This window comes from Myotis brandtii, unplaced genomic scaffold (assembly GCF_000412655.1).
Source record: "Myotis brandtii unplaced genomic scaffold, ASM41265v1 scaffold923, whole genome shotgun sequence".
In the NCBI taxonomy this organism is placed as follows: Eukaryota; Metazoa; Chordata; class Mammalia; order Chiroptera; family Vespertilionidae; genus Myotis; species Myotis brandtii.
Genome location: NW_005371804.1, coordinates 2,050,617 through 2,069,151, shown reverse-complemented (window position 1 = coordinate 2,069,151; position 18,535 = coordinate 2,050,617). Strand labels below are relative to the sequence as shown.

The window sequence follows — 18,535 nt, the reverse complement described above, 5'->3', positions numbered from 1 at the left end:
CATACCCTGAGCCCAGATCAGGAAACGAGGCCTCCCTCCCACCTGGCTCATTGCAATTCCTGCAGCCGCCACCGCTTCCTCCCAGTGGATTCCAGCACTTACAAACTGTGATTTAGTTTGTGTAAAGGACTCTGGACAGGACCCGCAGTGAGTGCTGCTTGTACGAGCTCTTGTTGTTGTTGTTATGACATCACTGAGTGTGCTGTCAGCCACAGGTGTTATCATGATAGCACTGGGGGTTCCCGACAGCCACAGGCATTACATCACTAGGGGTCACAGACAGCCCTTTCTTGCCTCCAGCGACTTCCCTGGTGAGTTCCTGTTCCCTGGGGGTGACAGGCCGAGTCTGGGGGCACCACCTCCAGAACCCTGCCTGCAATGTCTGGAATGTGCCCCTGGAGCCCTGAGAGCCCCAAAAGCCTGGACTTAGGGGCGACAGCAGTTTTCAATCACAAAGGTTAGTTACTCCCAATCACTGAGGCCAAACCACACTCCATCAGAAAAAAGACCTGAGAGTATGTAGGACTCCCCGCCCCCTCTCTCTCCGCTGCTGCTGCATGGCATACTTTTAAAAATGAATGCCCATTCAAGTAATGTTGCTTTGAGAATTTCTCAACAGCTTTAAGGATAACCAGCAATTCGGGGTGCACATGACTGGGTCTGTGGTGGTTCCTCTGGACCTGGACTTTTTGAGGAAATCGGGAGAATGGAAATGAGATTCTGAGAGATGGGACAGCAGCAGGGACTACGGGTGATCCGTACAGATGGAACCCAACTCAGCAAGAAAAAGGACTAAACTATCGCTACACTCAACCACCAGGATGAGTTGCAATTAAAATCCTGCAATGCTCAAAGGAACACATGCCACTTGCATGTTCTCCGGAGGAAACTGCTCTTCGAGCACAGCTGGCCTATTATCTAGAGCAGTGGTTCTCAACCTTGGCTGCACGTTAGAATCACCTGGGAATCTTTTAAAATCCTGATTTCTGGGCCTCATCCTCCGGAAATTCTGTTTCTTTGTTGCTAATGTTGTGGCCCCACCCCATAACAAAGAAACAGAATTTCCGGAGTATGAGGCCCAGAAATCAGGATTTTAAAAAGATTCCCAAGTGATTCTAATGTGCAGCCAAGGTTGAGAACCACTGATCTAGATTTGTCCTGGTGCCTGGGCCTACAGCAGCTGCAAGGGCACTGCTGCAAGCTCACTGTGATGGGCTCCTCAGCACCGATGGCTTTAAAGGCAAAACATTCGGGCCATCAAAGGGTAGAGGTTTCTGTAGGTTCATCATCGGCCTCTTCAAGTCTGGGCTGCTGTTCACCTGGTCACACCTGGACTGACCTACATTAGATGCTGGGTGCTTGTCTGGCTGGTTACCCAGGTGACAGGCACCGATGGGGAAATCCTGGGGCTGGCGGAGCATCTCCTGTGAGACAAGACTCTCATTTAGGTCCAGGGCCATCGTAGAGGCTGGCCGAGGCTGGGTCCAGTTTTTAGGGTGCTGCCCAAACAGCCCAGCTTCAGGCCATGAATCTGCACTCAGTGGCCTCATGACCTGACCCTTGGAACAGACCCAAGGGGACTGGACTACCTAACCCCGGGAGAGGACTGTGGAGTTGCCTCTCGGGGTTCACGGGCAGGACAGAGTCCGTGGGGTGGCAAGGTGGCAGGATGGGCCGCCTCCCGGCGGTGTTTACGCAGCTGCTCTCACGAGTGCCCAGGGCAGAGTCTACGGAGCCTGCATTTCTCGATGCCCCGAGGCTGGGCCCTAACTCCGCCTTGAGCTGCAGCGGACAGTTCAAGGAACCTGCCTCTGCCTCCCCCACCCCTTCCAGGAATTGTTTACTGTTTCATAGAAGCCCGAGTCTCCCCAGCACAGAATGACATGAGAATCTGCTTTAACCGAGCCACAGGACCACACAACCTACAATTCCCGCTCTAAACATTCGTTTACCATGATGCACTCACTCCGTCGCCCAGCCGCTGCCTAGCATATCGCTTCATCTCGTGCTGAACAGAACAATAACAACGGCCATCATTCTTTCCATCCTCCGCACACCTGAGCGGGTTGGGGTGCCTCCCTGGGCAATAAAACGCAAACTTGGCCCTAGCCATCCGCTGGCCCCCAACCTGCGCACTGAGGGAAGACGCTCAGATGTCCGCACGGGCATTTGAACCCCACGCCTGTGAGTCCCCAGTGGTGCGATGAACAAGACCTGAGGGCATGTGTGAGGTGCCTTGAGGTTCCCCACTGGCCCCATCTCTCGTGCTATGAGGGCAGCTGTGCCCACCCATGATAATAGGATGTGTGGAGCGAGCTGTTTCGCCTGATCAGTCTCACCCGAGCAATGGCGTGAGCCGCTGAGCATCCTACAGGAAGCATGTACCTAACAGATACTCTCCCAAGGCCTTCAAAACAAGACACTGCAAACCCCTCACCTTTCTTTGCACAACAGAAAACAACCCACCATGCTTGGCTCCGAAGAGACAGGCTCCCTGAAAGCCCTGATTGGGGGGTGCATTATTTCCGTTCTTTCCAGGGCTCTGCCTAGGAAGGGCCGGGAGGGGGACTCCCCGTTTGCCTCTCTCCACTCCTCCTTGGGGTGTCACTCCCTCTTCCAGGGAAACAAGAGGGGCGCACTCACCTGTTCCATGCCTGCTCTCCCGGCCCCGCCAGCCGGTGGAGGATGTCCTGGCCCAGGGTGCAGTCATTGGCAACTCACTGTTTATGAACGCCATAAACTAGATGTGCGGAACGAGGACAGGACGGTTCCTTTATAACCCAGGAACACAATAAAGTTATATGGTCAACAGTGACCTCCCCTCGCTTCTTAAAGGCACAGGAGCCCTTTCCAGGGTCTGTCCTACCGAGAAGTCACTCATGTTTATCAGCAGCCAAAGGTTCAGATGTCCCAGATAACTAGACACTGTCAGTCGTTCTGATGTAACGAAGAAAGCAAAGCAGACGGAAGGACCCCGATGAGCAGATTGGGAAATTTGGAGGATGTCTCGCACCTGTCTGGGCTGCTCCTCGCTGGAGAGGGGACCTTCATGCTCTGCCCGGTTTCAGTTGGATTTCAAAAGTCTGGGTGCAATGCTCTCCTCCGCAGGCTGAGTGTGCCAGCGGAAGAATGCCTGGAAGGGGCACGGCCTCTGGGACAGCACCATTTTCCTTTACTGCTGTTCAGACTGCGACAACCACACAATCTTTATTGGGGTTTTATGTTCCAGGCACTGTTCCTAGTGATTTGCATACGTTGATCATTTAATTCTCCTAATCACCCTAAGTGGCTGCGTGATCTAGAGACAAGGCCAAATCACAACACGGCCAAGTCACATTCCCATTTAGGGCTGCAAAGGTGGGGCAGCGGCACTCTGACCCTGGAAAGGTCTTCCACACGCACACGCCCCCCTCCCTTCCCCCCCGCCTCTGAACTAGCCCCTCCGCCCATGTGCCATGAAGTCAACTTCGAGGGAGAAGGACGAGGGGACGACATTCTCTGGAGAATGCCCTCCGATGAATCTGAGCTTGAGAACGAGCAGCTGACGGCGCCTCCTGGCCGGACTTTGCTCCCTGATAACCAGTGCGATAAGGCACCCCGTGGGAAAGTTTAATTGTGGTGAAGTCAAAGGGGGTGAACTCTAGTTCATCATGTCTGGGTTTTGACAGTGCGTCCAATGGCCCCACGAGACTAGTTTCAGGAAGAATTCTGTCAGGGTAAACTCTGATCCAATAAACTATTATGGTGCCAATGACAGGACTTCTGCTAAAACCTATAAAAAGACTGAGCCTTTTTTGCAGACCAAAGGTCTTACTCCATCTGTGGACTTTACCGTGTTGCACACGATTGTAGAGGCTGCAGCAAGATAAACTTAAAAACAAACCCGAAAATGACACAGGCATTGAAATCAGCAGATCGAGCCTTTCATGCCGCGATTGTAAGCATGTCCAAGGGGATGGCGAGGATGACTGCTCCCTTTCATTTTCATTTAACGATACTGGAGGTTCAACTAGTTCAAGGCAAGGAACAGAAATAAAAAAGATTGGGATGCAAGAAGTAAAACTGTTCTCATTATCAGAAGATACCATCGTCTCTATGGAAAACCCTCGGAATCTATAAAATAAGCACCAGAACTAATGAATGAATGTCAGAAGGCACCAGGCCAACATATAAAAATCTGTTATATTTTTTATAAACTAGCAGCAAACAAATGGGAAGTTAAATTAAGAGCCTATTAACAATAACACCAGAAAACAGAAAATGCTGAGGAATAGATTTAACAAAAGGTATGCAAGACTCCCGTCCTGAAAGCTGCAGAACTTGGCTGAGTGGAGGGACGTATCACGTTCATGGATCGGAAGACTCCGTGTTGTTCAGATGTTGTTATTCCCAAATTAATTAAATTATAGCAATGTATCGAATGCAATCCCAATCAAAGTCATTTTATTTTATTTTAAAATATATTTTCATTGATTTCAGAGAGTGAGAGAGAGAGATAGAAACATCAATGATGAGAGAGAATCATTGCTTGGTTGCCTCCTGCACACCCCACACTGGGGATTGAGCCTGCAACTTGGGCATGTGCCTGCACTGGGAATCGAACCGTGGCCTCCTAATTCATAGGTCAACGCTCAACCACTGAGCCACGCCGGGCTGGGCCCAATCAAAGTCATTTTAGAATTAAGAATTAACTTGTCAATTTATTCTAAACTTTGTAGGGAAAAGGGCCCATGTAACCAAAGCAACTGAAAAGGAAGCACAAAGGTGGAAAACTACCTGATTACAAGCCCTGGTGACGAAGCCAATGTGGGAGTGGTGTCAGCACAAATAGTTCAGTGTCACAGAACAGAGTCCACAAAGACCCTCACATAGAGAGACATAATTTTCAACAAAGGTGTCAGTGGGAAAGGAAAGCCTTTTTAACAGGTGGAGTTGTAACAACTGGATATGTCAGAAAAAAAAAAAGACTGTCAACCCCTACCTCACACCACACATAAAATTAACTTAAAATGGCCCAGCAGCATGGCTCAGTGGTTGAGCATCGACCTATGAACCAGGAGATCATGGTTTGATTCCAGGTCAGCGCACATGTTTAGGTTGCGAGCTCAATCCCCAGTGTGGGGTGTGCAGGAGGCAGCCGATCAATGATCCTCTCTCATCATTGATGTTTCTATCTCTCTCTCCCTCTCCCTTCCTCTCTGAAATCAATAATAATATTTTAAAAAATGAACTTAAAATGAATCATAGATGACAATATAGCAGCTATAAGTCTAAATCTCCTAAAAATTGATCTTCATGACCCTAGGGTAGAAAAGGGGCTCTTGGAGAAGACACAGAAAATACAAAACAAAAGAGAAACTTGTTAAATTAGACTTCATCAAATTAAAAACGCCAGCAAATGTCCTCATTAAGAAAATGAACAAGGTACGTCACAAACTGAGAAACCCATTTGCCAAACATATATCTGACCAATGAAATATATCCAAAATATACAGAATTTCCTACAAACCAGCGATAAAAAGACAATCCAAGCCACTTTAAACAATGAGCCAAATACTCAGAACAGACACTTCCCAAAGTGGGATATTCAAGTAGCCAATAAGCACCTTAAAATCATGCCGGACAACCACTGTTATCCAAAGAAATGCACACTAAGGCCATAATGCAGTATTCCTCTGTGCCTACTTGAACGTCTCAAGTGAAAACCACCGAGCATGCCTGGAGCTGGGCTGGCTGTGGGACGACTCGATCACCCACACACTGCCGGCGGGAGTGTGGGACGGTGCGTCCCTCGGGGAGGCGGTGTAGCAGTTAGACACACTGTCGTGGAACCAGTAGCATCCCTCCCAGGTGTCACCCAAGATAACGGACATGTCTGCAATCAGACTCGTGCAATGCTTAGGTAGCTTAGGTAGCTTAGCTGGAAATTACCCCAACGTCCATCAGCAGGAGAGTTTAAGAAACATCTGTGGATATTCACACGATGGCGGACTACTCAGCAACACAAAAGTTAATAAGCGAATGCCCGGATCTTAGAAACCTGACGCTGAGTGGAGGAATCCGCTCACAGAGGGTGAAACTCACGCAATCAGGAGGAGGAGGAAGGAGCCTGTGGTGGTGGTGTGAGCAGGCTGTCTAGAAGAGTGGCACCAGGAACTTTTCTGGGGTGACGGGAATGCCTTTTGTCTTGGTGGGGGGCCCAGTTACACACGTGTGTATATGTAAAAATATTATATATTTTAAATATTTTTTAAATTGATTTCAGAGAGGAAGGGAGAGGGAGAGAGATAGAAACATCAATGATGAGAGAGAATAATTGATTGGCTGCCTCCTGCACACCCGCTACTGAAGAATGAGCCAGCAACTGGGGCATGTGCCCCGACCGGGAATCGAACCGTGACCTCCTGGTTCATAGGTCAATGCTCAACCACTGAGCCACACTGGCCAGGCCAGGCATATGCACTTTTATTGGAGCCCGTCAGCCTGGCATTTCCCGTCTGTGTGTCTCACCGCAGTTACATGGGACGTGGACGTGTGTGGGTTCTGCCTGGTCCCGGAAAGGCCTGGAGGCAGGGAGCCCTGGGAACGTTTGCTCCCTTGAGGTGCTTGCAGCTGGCCAGAGGTCACCGTCTTTACTACACTGGGTTCTACATTCATGACACGTGGATCCGGTGTTCCTGCTGGCCACCCATGCTGTGACAATGATGCTGTCTTTGTCTACTAGGCCACCCCAGCGGGGCATGGACCACAAGCCCACAAAGCTGCAGGAAGCAGAGGTGGAGTGAGCCAGCCCTCCAGGCGTCGCAGGAGAGTGGTTCGTGCTCATTTTATACACTGCGCTCTTGTTGTTTAAAAAATAATGCAAATCAGAATGACTAAGGCTGTGATTATAAAGCTGTTTGCAATGAAATTGCACTAAAAATAGAAAACGTTATTAAGAAGCTGTATTATTTCTCACAAACAACATGTGTGTGCTCAAATTTCAAGCATTATCTTCACGTGCAAGTGAGAATGGAGCCAGCGGGACAAGTGTGGTTTTAGCTGTGGGAGGCATTCCGGTTCTATTAAGACCCAGCAGGTCCGGAGAGACAGAACGCAAGCCGTTCAAACATGCCCTCTAGGCCATTTAAAGAGAGAGCCGCCATTTACGGAGCACTTCCCGAGGGGCAGGCACTGTGCTAAGCATTCGGCATAAATTATTGCATTCATCCTCTTAGGAACCATGGAGGCATGTATCCCAGTTCCTATTCTGTGGGGAAATGGAAGCACAGTGGGGTTAGGGGCTTTCCTGGGGCCATTTCACCCACTGACAAGTGAGGAGGGCAGAGGGACAGCCCTTCGTTCTTATCCTCCCAGCCCACCCCCAACCCCCGGCCCTTAGGTTGGGTCCCTCAAAAGCTGACCGGAGACAAGAGCTGGGTGCCGGTAGTGTATTTGGAGGTGATCCCAGGAAACCCTTGGAGGACACAGGGATTGAGACAAAGAAGGAAGGAAAGCCCGTTAGGGGGAGTCAGTGAGAGGGTCACCCCCGAGGCAGCTGCCACTGTGGCTCTGGGATGCCTTTGAGCAACTGCACAGATGACACTGGAGAACAGACTGTCCCACCCCGGGACAAGGGGGTGCCTCAGCTCCCTCTGTCGCCAGGAGGACTGTCCTGGGCGGAAGCAGAGAGGAAGCCACAGGCAGGCGGGACTCATCCTGGCACCTTGAGAAGAAAGGCTCTTTATTGTCCTTCACTCAAAACCTCATGCCGCTGAGATATTAATATGGCTCTTTGTGCTCTGCGGTGCAGTTTGTTGTCAAACCTTAGTGGCTCCTAAGATCCCAGGTTTGGGAGGGACTGAAATTCCCAGTCCACTGTCCCCCTCCTCACTCAGCCACCTGCTGGGCACCCCATGAGGACGTGAAAACCCAGCCCTTCACCCCAAGTCCTGTGGGAAGCAGAGCTCGGATCTCAAGACAGCCAGTTCTACCCACACTGGCTCTGGCTTTTGTCAAGTTCTTTCCCTGAAGGAGCCTCTACTCCATCTCTCATTGGTGCTAGTTGGGCTCCTAAGTTACACAGAATCCCCCATATTCTGCCTCCACTGGCAGTCATGTGACTCTCTGAGCATGGACTTCCTTCCCCAAGCTCATCTCTGTTGCATCCACCCCTCACTCAGGGCTTCTTTGTCCCTGGTCCTGTGTCTGGATGGCGTCAAGTTGCCAATGTCCTTCTTCCTTCTCCTGGAATTCTGTCCATGAGTCTCAGGGCTCAATCCTTAGTCCCTCCTGCTTTGGGGAGCTCATCTCGCCCATGGCTACAAACATGTCACTCCCCCACGTCACATCCCTATCTGAGGGGGAGCTGTAGGCTCCCCTCAAGGAATCTAACTCAACACTGATGTCCAACAGCCAAACCACACCCAATGCATCCAAAACTGAGCTCCTCTCTCCTCCCTGTACCTGCGCACCCTCAGCTTCCGTCCTGTGGGGGAGAAGGTGCCATTCCACCCTTTCATGGCTCAGGCTGGACCCTGGAGGCTTCTTTGACCTCTTCTGTTCCTATCCCACTTCCACTTAGGAAATCACCTGACTCCTCCTTCAGAACATGCCAGAATCTGACCACTCCTCACCACCTCCACTTGCCCCCTCCTCCTAATGCAGTGGCCTCTGCATGGTCCTTCAGGGTCCCACGTGATCTGCCCCCAGCATCCCTCCACCTCATATCCAAATGTCTGAGCTCCAAATAGCCAGAGTGGAGAACGCTCGGTGGCCAGCCAGGAGTCAGCGAGGACCGCAGAAGGACCATGCGTTAACAGTAGGACTGAATTGTGCCTGGAGCAAGGGTCCTCTGCAACCGTCCTAGCAAACCTTAAAAACGGTCTTCAAAGGCACCAGACAGACTTGTGCGTAACTTAACTGCCTGCCCGACAGAGCCCACGCTCTTTAAGGAGAGAAACAAAGTTCAGATGGTCAACAATATAACAAAAAATGCAAACACGGATCTATGCAAAGGAATGAAGAAAAAATATCACTGACTACAGAAAGCAAAAAAAGATAAGTGTATTAAGAGTTTCCCCGTGGAAATAGAAGTGAAATGAATGACAAATAGCACAAAGAATGAGGTGGGAGAAGCGAAAGCACAGTTGTGAGATGCTTACACTGTTGAGAAGGGGTGTAATAATATAATTTAAAGACTGTGATAAGTTGATGATACATGTTGTGAAACCAAGAGCAACCTCAAAGAAATTCAATAAAGAAGCAAAGATCATAAACCGAGAGTGGAGAAAAATGGAATTAAAAAATGCTCTCTATGCAAAAGATGTAGGAAAGATAGAAAAAAATGTCAAGAAGGATTGAATGAGACAAGTAGAAAATGAGTATCAAGGTAGTAGATTTAAATCCAACCATATCCATAATCACATATAATGTGAATGGTTTAAAAATGCCACTTGAAAACTGAAATTGCCAGTATTGATAAAAGCTGCCTGTAAGAAATCCACTTCAAATATAAGGACACAGATATATTAAAAGTAATAAGATGGAAACGAATATAACCATGAGCATTGTGCATAAGAAAGCTGCAGTGGCTATATTAATAGGAGATAAAGAAGACTTTAAAACAAAAAATAGTCCCAAGGATAAAGGGATGATTTCATATGGATAAAGAAGTAGATACATCAAGAAGACACAACAATCCTAAATAAGCACGTACCTAATAACAGATATTGAAACGGTATGAAGCCAAAACTAAGAGAACTGAGAGAAGAAATAAATGTATCCACAATATAGTGGATATTTCAATCTCATCTTTCATTAATCAGTAGAACAAGTAGACAAAAAAGAGTAAAGGTATAAGAACCTTGAACTACACTATCATCTAACTTGACCTAATTGACATTTCTAGATTATTCCACCCAAGAACAGCAGAATATACATTCTTTTCAGGAGTACCTGGGACAGTCACCAAGGTATACCATTTATCTCAATAAATTAAAAAAGACTGAAGTTACACAGGGTTTACTTTTGATCAGAATAGAATTAATAGAAATCAACAGCAGAAAGATAGTTGGAAAATATCCAAGTATTTGAAAATTACATAATATATTCCTAAATAACACATGGACCAGAGAAGGAACCACAAGGTAAATTAGAAAATATTTTGAGCTGAATAAAATTGAAAACACAACAAACCAAAATGTATGAGATACAGCTAAAGTATGTGCAGAGGGAAATCCCTAGCTTTTAATCATTATAAAAAAGGAGGAAGATTTAAAATCAATGATCTAAGCTTCCACCTTTATTAGATAGAAAAAGAAGAGCAAATTAGACCTGGAGCTAAAGAGGAGAAATCAATGAAGTAGGAGACAAACAGAGGAAGCCAATGAAACTCAAAGCTGGGTCTTTAAAAAAATCAATAAAATCTAGTATAAATCTCTAGTTAGACTGATTAACTCAAAAAGGGAGATGCTATAAATTACTAATATCTTGGATGAAACTGAGGATTTCGCTATCATCCTATGGACATAAAAAGGATCACAAGGACATATTTCAAACTACATCATGCCAATCAATTCTTAGAGGAAATGAACACCACCTCTTCAAATGAATTCCCAAATAAGTACAAACCCTTAATCTACTAATCTAGTTAAGAAATCAAACTCATGCCCTAACCGCTTTGGCTCAGTGGATAGAGCGTCAGCCTGCGGACTCTAGGGTCCCAGGTTCGAGTCCGGTCAAGGGCATGTGCCTTGGTTGTGGGCACATCCCCAGTCGGGAGTGTGCAGGAGGCAGCTGATCGATGTTTCTCTCTCATAGATGTTTCTAACTCTCTGTCCCTCTCCCTTCCTCTCTGTAAAAAAAATCAATAAAATACATTTAAAAAAATAAAAATTATAAAAAAAGAAAAGAAATCGAACTCATAATTTAAAACCTTCCCACAAGGAAACTCCACACACAGATAGATTCACTGAGGATTCTAGAAAGCACTTAAGATAGAAACAAGGCCAACTCTATGCAAACCCTCCCAGAAAAATCACTCAGAGGCCCTGGAACCCTTCCTAACTCATTTTATGAGGTTAGATGAACATATAATAACAAAGCTAGGACCAATATCCCTCCTAAACTTCACAAAATATTTGCAAATTGAATGAAGAAAATATACCATGGCCAAATAGAGTTTGTACTAGGAATGCAAGATTAGTTTAACAATTTAGAATCAATCAATAAAATTCACCATGAACAGGATGGAGAAATAAAACATGAACCTCTCAATAGAGGCAGAAAAAGCATTTGACAAAATTCAACACCAATTTATAATGAAAACTCTGAACAAATCAGGAATAGAAAGAAAACCCCCTGATAAAGGATATATAAAGAAAATTACAGCTAACGTCATAATTGATGGTGAAAGACTCCACACATTCCTTCTATGATTAATAACAAAGCAAGAATCTACACTCTCACATATTGTACTGGATCTCCTAGCTAGTACAATAAGGCAAGAAAAAGAAACAAAAAGCGTCTAGATTTAAAAGCAAGAAGCAATTCTCTCTTGGAAAATCTACAAAAAGGTATTGGACTTAATAAGTGATAGTTTAGCGAGGTCAATAAACAATAGCAATTTTATTTCTATAAAATAAAAACAATTAGAAATGAAAAAATGCAACAAATCTATTGACAATAGCATGAAAATAGAAAATACTTAGTAACAAATATATCAAAATGTATTTAAGAACTTTTCCCTGACAACTATAGTAACACATTATAGAGAAACATGAAAAGAAACCTAAATGAGAGATATTCCATATGCATGAATCTGAAGGCTGAACATTATGACAGTAATTCTTCCCCAAATTTTCTATATATTTAATACAATTTCCATCAAAATCCCAGTAGACTTTTTTTTTTTTGGTACCAATTGACAGACTGATTCTAAAATTTATTTGAAAATAAAAGGAACCTAGAATAAGCAACATGTTTTTGAAAAAGAAGAGAAATCCCTTGGACTCGAATTTCTTGAATTCAAGACTTACTAAAAATTTACAGGCCAAACCCTAACAGAACATATACTTAACCATATGATCCAGAAATCTCATTCAATTCCATAGACATGAAAATATAGCCCAGCCGGTGTGGCTCAGTGATTGAGCGTCGACTTATGAACCAAGAGGTCATAGTTCGATTCCCATAGCCCAGCCGGTGTGGCTCAGTGATTGAGTGTCGACTTATGAACCAAGAGGTCATAGTTCAATTCCCGATGAGGGCACATGCCTGGGTTGCAGGCTTGATCCCCAGTGTGGGGTGTGCAGGAGACAACCAATCAATGATTATCTCTCATCATTGATGTTTCTGCCTTTCTCTCTCCCTTTCCCTTCCTCTCTGAAATCAATAAAAACATATTTAAAAAAAAGAAATGAAAATATACATCCCTACATATATACTCACAGCAGCCCTATTCATAAAGCCCCAAACTAGAGACAGCTCAGAGATCCCTTAGCAAGTGACCGGATAAACCAGCTGTGGTCCTTCCCACCATGGGGCACGACTCACCTATAAAAAGGACTGAACTACTGACACATTCAACACACAGGCACGTCTCAAAAACATTAGGTTGAGCCAAGAAGAGCACACGTATTATGTAATTTCTCTTGTTTGATTCCCTTGAAAAGACAAATCTCACCTTCCGTGTCAGAAAGCAGGGTCGGTTGCTGACAGAGAGCAGGAGTAGAGCGAGGGGGTTCATGGGAGGGGGCACCTGAGAACTTTCCCAGGTGATGTAAATGTTCTGTGTCGTGGTTTTGGGGTAGTTACAGGGGTGTATACATTTTCCAAAGCTCATCAAAATCTACACTCCAATAGGACCATTTTCTTATGCATACGGCATACATAAATGAGAGTGGCACGGTTCCGGGAGGAAATGGGATTTTAGTGAAACAGCACCACTGGCTGAGACATCCTGAGGCTGCAGGCTGCACATGGCCCACCTCTGTGGCCCACAGTCTAAATGGGCAGGGCAGGCACTGATCTCAGGAGGACAAGAGGGGACTGTCGCCCAGGGTCCGCTAAGTCCCTGGGGAGAGAATGGCGGGGTGTCCCTGAGGAGTTGTCATGGGCAGAGTAGAAGCCTGTCTCTGCAGTTATAAATGGCTTTAGATCCTGGAATAGTACGCGGTTTCAGATGCTAATGCATAACTAGTACACATTCATCACAGGGCAGCCCGGAGCTTTCTTCTTTTTCTTTTAATATTTAAAATGACAGCAGGGACTTACCAGAGAGTTGCTTGAGGGCCACAGGTCTCACTTTGTAGGGAGTGCTGCAAGAGAAGACAGGTCACTGTGAGATGCTGTCAGAGACGGCCGGGCACACCTGGCCCCAGAGATAAGCGCTCAAGTGAATTAGAATTCACTGTATTAGTTGTTGTTGTTTTTTTAAAAATTAGTTCTTGCCTGGCCCGGGTAGTTCAGTGGTTGAATGTTGACCTATGAACCAGGAGGTCACGGTTCGATTCCGGTCAGGGCACATGCCCCAGTTGCGGGCTTGATCCCCAGCAGGGGGTGTGCAGGAGGCAGCCAATCATTGATTCTTTCTCATCACTGATGTTTTTATCTCTCCCTCTCCCTTCCTCTTTGAAATCAATAAAAATATATTTAAAAAAACAAAAGAAAGAAAGTACCTGTCTTACCACTGTTTGAACGGCTGGCTCTAGGAATACTGTGACAAGGCTGGCTCTACACAGGTGTGGTGGGGTGGGGAGAGAGCCAGAGGCGCTGAAGTCAGACGCCCCAGGGACCAGACTTGGGATGGGCTTATGAAGAGACCCTCCCATCGCCACAGGATCCTGAACGGAGCCCAACTCTCCCTGAAGAGCCCACCTCAGCTGCGAATGCGCACAGGTAAACCTCTCATGGGTGAACTGGGGAACCCCAAACTGGGAACTGAAGCAAAAGTGGGCGTGGGACTGGACTTGGAGACCGAATGTACCGAGCAGTCACAGGAACCTTCCAGGCTCTTGAACCAGACGCCCGGGTTGAGTTTCTGGCCCCTCCAGGTTGGCTCCTTGGTCCTTAACCCTGACTCTGAATATGCCATGGCCAAATAGAGTTTGGGTGCTCTCAGACCCAGGCAAGCTGCTGCCGGGACCCAGCAGCTCCTGGCTCGGTCAAGGTCGAGCTGCCTCGCCATTCTCTTCCTCAACAACAAACTGCTGCAAACTACTCTTGGATAAACTGCCTTGAACTTTCACTGCATCTGTCTTTTTTTGGAAAACATTACTGCCTGGGTGCCCTCCTTGGTAGGAGGAGCCCGGCCGGGACCCAGGAGGCCTATCTCCTAGGCTGAGGGGTGCCCGTATGCCACCTCACAGGCACACAGCCCCTTCACCCACCAGAACGCGACACCTGTGACGACTTGGCTAGAACGGGAAACCGGAGGAGCCCTTGTGCGAGGACACGGGCTGCGTCCCTCTGGCCCCTCCTCTCTCCCTGTGCCCGGCCACAGGCCCCATTTTCTTCTCATGCTATTTGAGCGTCTGTTTCTCTCTCCCGATGAGGATCTATCTGGACGCAGCTGTGGCAGAAACAGAGGGGTGGCGTGGTCAAGAGGCAACAGCTTTGTCAGCTGGACACCCTGGCAGCCAGAATGGCCCCCGGTCCAGGGAGAAGCGCGGGACCAAGGTCCCTCTGAGCGTTGTCCGAACAAGGTTGGGACGCGTCTATTCTACTGGTTGGTCCTCAGGGGTCAGGGCTGCTAGGTGATCAATCTCCCTTCTGACCAGCCCCCAGAGAGAGCGGGAGCCACGCCGCCGCGGTTAAATGGGAGCCCCCCCCACCCTCCCCGCCTTGTGTCATCTGTCGCAGGTTATTTAAAATGCGGCCTGGTCATCCTCTGACCTGGGGAAGGGAGGGACCCTCAGTGGGTCCTGGCCGTGGGAGGAGCAGGAATTCAGCACAGAAGAGGGTATGCTTTTGTGGTGGGGCCCTCCTGTGCAAGGGGGCCATGGAGCTGCCCCTGACCCTCTTGCCCCATGTGACAGCCATAATATCTCCAGACATCGCCAGAGGCCCTCTGCCCCCGCCCTGTGGAGAAGTGCTGCCACAGAGCCAAGTACCAGACCAGAGATAACGAGTGACAGAGTCTGAACAGAGAAACTGTTTCAACTGAATTCAGACAAAAATGTGGTCTCGCTCCATCAGAGACCAGCTTGCACTGACAAGGCGCTGGTCTGAGTGAGAGATCACTTGTCTTGTGGACAAGCCAGGGTGACAGGTCACGTGTCGGCTTTCCTTCTGCAGCGAGCTCTGGTTAGGCCGGAGTCTGTGCTGAGATCTACAAGAATTTCGCTGACGTCTTTAGGGAGCCAATTAGCACCGTTCCTTCCGGGGAGCCCGGAGCCCATGATCAGGGGGCAGAAGCTCCTGATGAGTGAAATTCAGGGAGGCTGATGGGTGCGGTGGGCGGGGGAGGCCTGGCTGGGGTGGGGGAAGCCTGCAGGGGAGGTTCCAGGTCACCTGCCATTAGGCAGCCGAGAGCCCTCCAGTTGCTGGGTATGTGAGTGTCTGCCTGGTGCAGGCTTTCTCCCAAAGGCTCAGACCAGCTGGCTCAGGCCAGATTCACACATGTCGCTTGGAGGGGGTGTTCAATGAGGACCAGGAGACACAGACTGGGGTCCCAAGGGGCATCCCCACACCCAATCGCACTCCTGTTCCCCACAGAGAATGCAGTTTAAATTGCCTCACCCAGCCCCTAGGACAGTGATGGCGAACCTATGACACGCGTGTCAGAGGTGACACGCAAACTCATTGTTTTGGTTGATTTTTCTTTGTTAAATGGCATTTAAATATATAAAATAAATATCAAAAATATAAGTCTTTGTTTTACTATGGTTGCAAATATCAAAAAATTTCTATATGTGACACGGCACCACAGTTAAGTTAGGGTTTTTCAAAATGCTGACACGCCGAGCTCAAAAGGTTCACCATCACTGCCCGAGGATGAAGTGGGGACCATCGGGGACTCTGCAGAGCACTGGGCAAAGGGGCCGATCAAAGATGGAGGGGCCGTGCTCAGAGTCCTCGTCCTTCCTTCCTCTTGCCACACACACTGTACTCATATTCGAAAATGTGTTCACCGCCGACCCCTCTCCTGTCCCTCCCCTCCGCACCCCTCCCTCTGCTGCCTCCCCTCCCCTGTGCAGAGAGGAGTCCCCGGGATTTCATCAACACCAGGATTCGTCCCGGTGGGAAAATGCCAACTGTCCCCCAGGGGCTCTGGTCAGGGAATGTCCTGCTCCCCTTCTGCAGGTGGACAGGGGGGTGGCTCCACTACTCGACACTCAGCCCCCTTGCCTCAGTTTGCCCATCTGTGAAATGGTAATAACACCAGTCCCTGCTCACAGGGCTCCTGGCCCCCTTACAATTGCTACCATCTGGGTAAGGAACCAGCTGAACGAAGCCTCCTTCACCGGCCCTCCCACCCCCACCCTCCCATCTTTGCTTTACATTCAGATTTCTACAGCATTAAATCACAAAAACAACCACAGAGATCCTCGGGTGGGTGTGGAGAAGTGTCAGACACCGCGAGGACAGGGTCGGACTAAGCCGCCAGCCGCTTACCTCTCGGAATTTGCGGGCATGGTGGGGTCGATGGAGACCATGGCGTCGTCCGTGGTCAGCAGGGAGATGGTCGTGTTCCTGGAAGACACGCCAAGTCGGCGCCTTCACGTGACGGCCTCACGGGGGCGCACCCTGGGATGGGCCTCGCGCGAGAGGGGAGCCCGGAGTCCCGAGAGCACGAGCGGACTTGTGCTTCGGACCTGACGCCCCAGTTGTAAATAAAGCGGAATGGCCGAGTAATCCCACCTGCTTGGTAGACTTCACGGTCATTTAAAACGGGACTTGGAGAAAGTCTCACTTATTGAGTTGGAAGGTTAAATAAAACAGGTGAAATGGGAATAAATGTTATATCGTTTGCCTTCCTACTTCATTCCTTTGGGAGTCCATGAATGGGCACGAATCTCTCGGACAAAACAGTTTTAAGTGAAAACGTGGAGTCTCCCTCCAACCTCTCCCCGGATCCTCCCGTGAGTGGCTGCCTGGGCCACGGTAGGTGAGCTGCCTGCTCTTCAGTTGTGTATTTTTAAAATCTGTGCAATGGGTGACACTCAAACCTCAGGGTTGGTCTAAAGCAGTAGTTCTCAACCTTGGCTGCACATTAGAATCACCTGGGAATCTTTTTAAAAGGCCACGACATTAGGTAACAAAAAACAGAATTTCTGGAGGATGAGGCCCAGAAATCAGGATTTTAAAAAGATTCCCAGGTGATTCTAATGTGCAGCCAAGGTTGAGAACCACTGGTCTATAACACATATTTATTTCTTAGCACAGCACTTAACAAAAGATGCCCCAAATGGTGGGCTATTTTTGCTGCTACAAACTGCCTGCCGTTTGCTGTAATTCAGCTCCGAATCCCTTCCTCACCCGCCTGTGAAAGACTCCGTGGTCCTTCTCACTCGCTCGCTCACCTTCCTGGACCTGGATCCTGACTTTAAAAGCAACTGCAGTGCCAAAGCTAATCCCAATCACTCTATAATAGAAAAGGTATGATAGCAAATCCATTTGCTCTAGGACACTGTTGATTTGGGAAAACAGTTCTCACGGAATGCTGACGATTCTATAAGGTAGGCAACTGGTCTTTTCAACGCATTTCTGAAGTCAGTCTCTTCCCAGATATTGATCTGTGATGACCCGCCTGAGCTAGAGAAGGCACCTGCTGGACCGTTTGGGGATGGGGGTGGTGGGGGCGGGCAAAGCCAGACACAGCCACCCTCCTTCATCCTTCCTCCAAAAGCAGATGAGTCAATGGAGGAGAAAGGAAACTCTTGATGCTACTTTCTGCCTGATTCCGCCCAACGGTTTCCTCCGTGCAGACACGGGAGCCTGTGGCACCAGCGGGCCTGCTGTGGCCAAAACCGCCAGGATTTCATTCACAGATGTGAAAGGGTTGCCCAGGTGGCCCTTCTGCCCCTCTCATCCCTCCCCCAGAGCGACCCGCCCCCCCTTTCCCGGTCAAGGTGAACTGAAAGACACGGAGGCGGGGGCAGAGAAGGCACACTCACCGAGGCAGGCCGGTGGCGATGCAGAAGAGGTCCATGATGTCGCTGGAGTTGCAGTACTTGCTGAAGACCACCTGCGGGACAGAGCAACAGGCCGTGAGGAGCGGCGGAGCGGCGGCGGGTCCACGCCGGCTTCAGAGTCCTGGAGCTTCCTCTCCGGCCCCAACCCGCAGGCTTATTTTAAAAAGAAAAAACGTAACCTTGGGCTCTGGAATGTTACACATAATACACGTCATTCAGTGCATGGAGAGAGGTTGTGACTAATTTCATTCCTTTGCCACTGAAAAGAGTTGTAAAATCCTAAGCTACCGCCCACGTAAACGCCCCCGCAGGTGACGGGCGGCCACATGCCCACCCTCCGTGGAGCCTGACTCAGCGCAGATAACCTTGGCTTAGGGATGTCTCATTGCAGGGAGTCCCCAGTGACCTCATGAGGGCCA

General features: G+C 48.5%; 1 protein-coding gene across 1 annotated transcript in view; it reads right to left on the bottom strand.

Annotated features, from left to right (window-relative positions):
* PDE9A (phosphodiesterase 9A) overlaps positions 1–18,349 on the bottom strand; it is a 61,954-nt gene extending 43,605 nt beyond the window's left edge. The window contains exons 1-4 of the mRNA XM_014532909.1: positions 18,296–18,349; positions 18,099–18,169; positions 16,597–16,674; positions 13,255–13,298 (exon numbers count right to left, since the gene is read on the bottom strand). Coding sequence (XP_014388395.1) covers positions 13,255–13,298; positions 16,597–16,674; positions 18,099–18,169; positions 18,296–18,331 — 229 coding nt within the window. The 5' untranslated portion in view covers positions 18,332–18,349. The remainder of the gene's footprint in view (positions 1–13,254; positions 13,299–16,596; positions 16,675–18,098; positions 18,170–18,295) is intronic.
* Between the last annotated feature and the right edge of the window lie 186 nt (positions 18,350–18,535).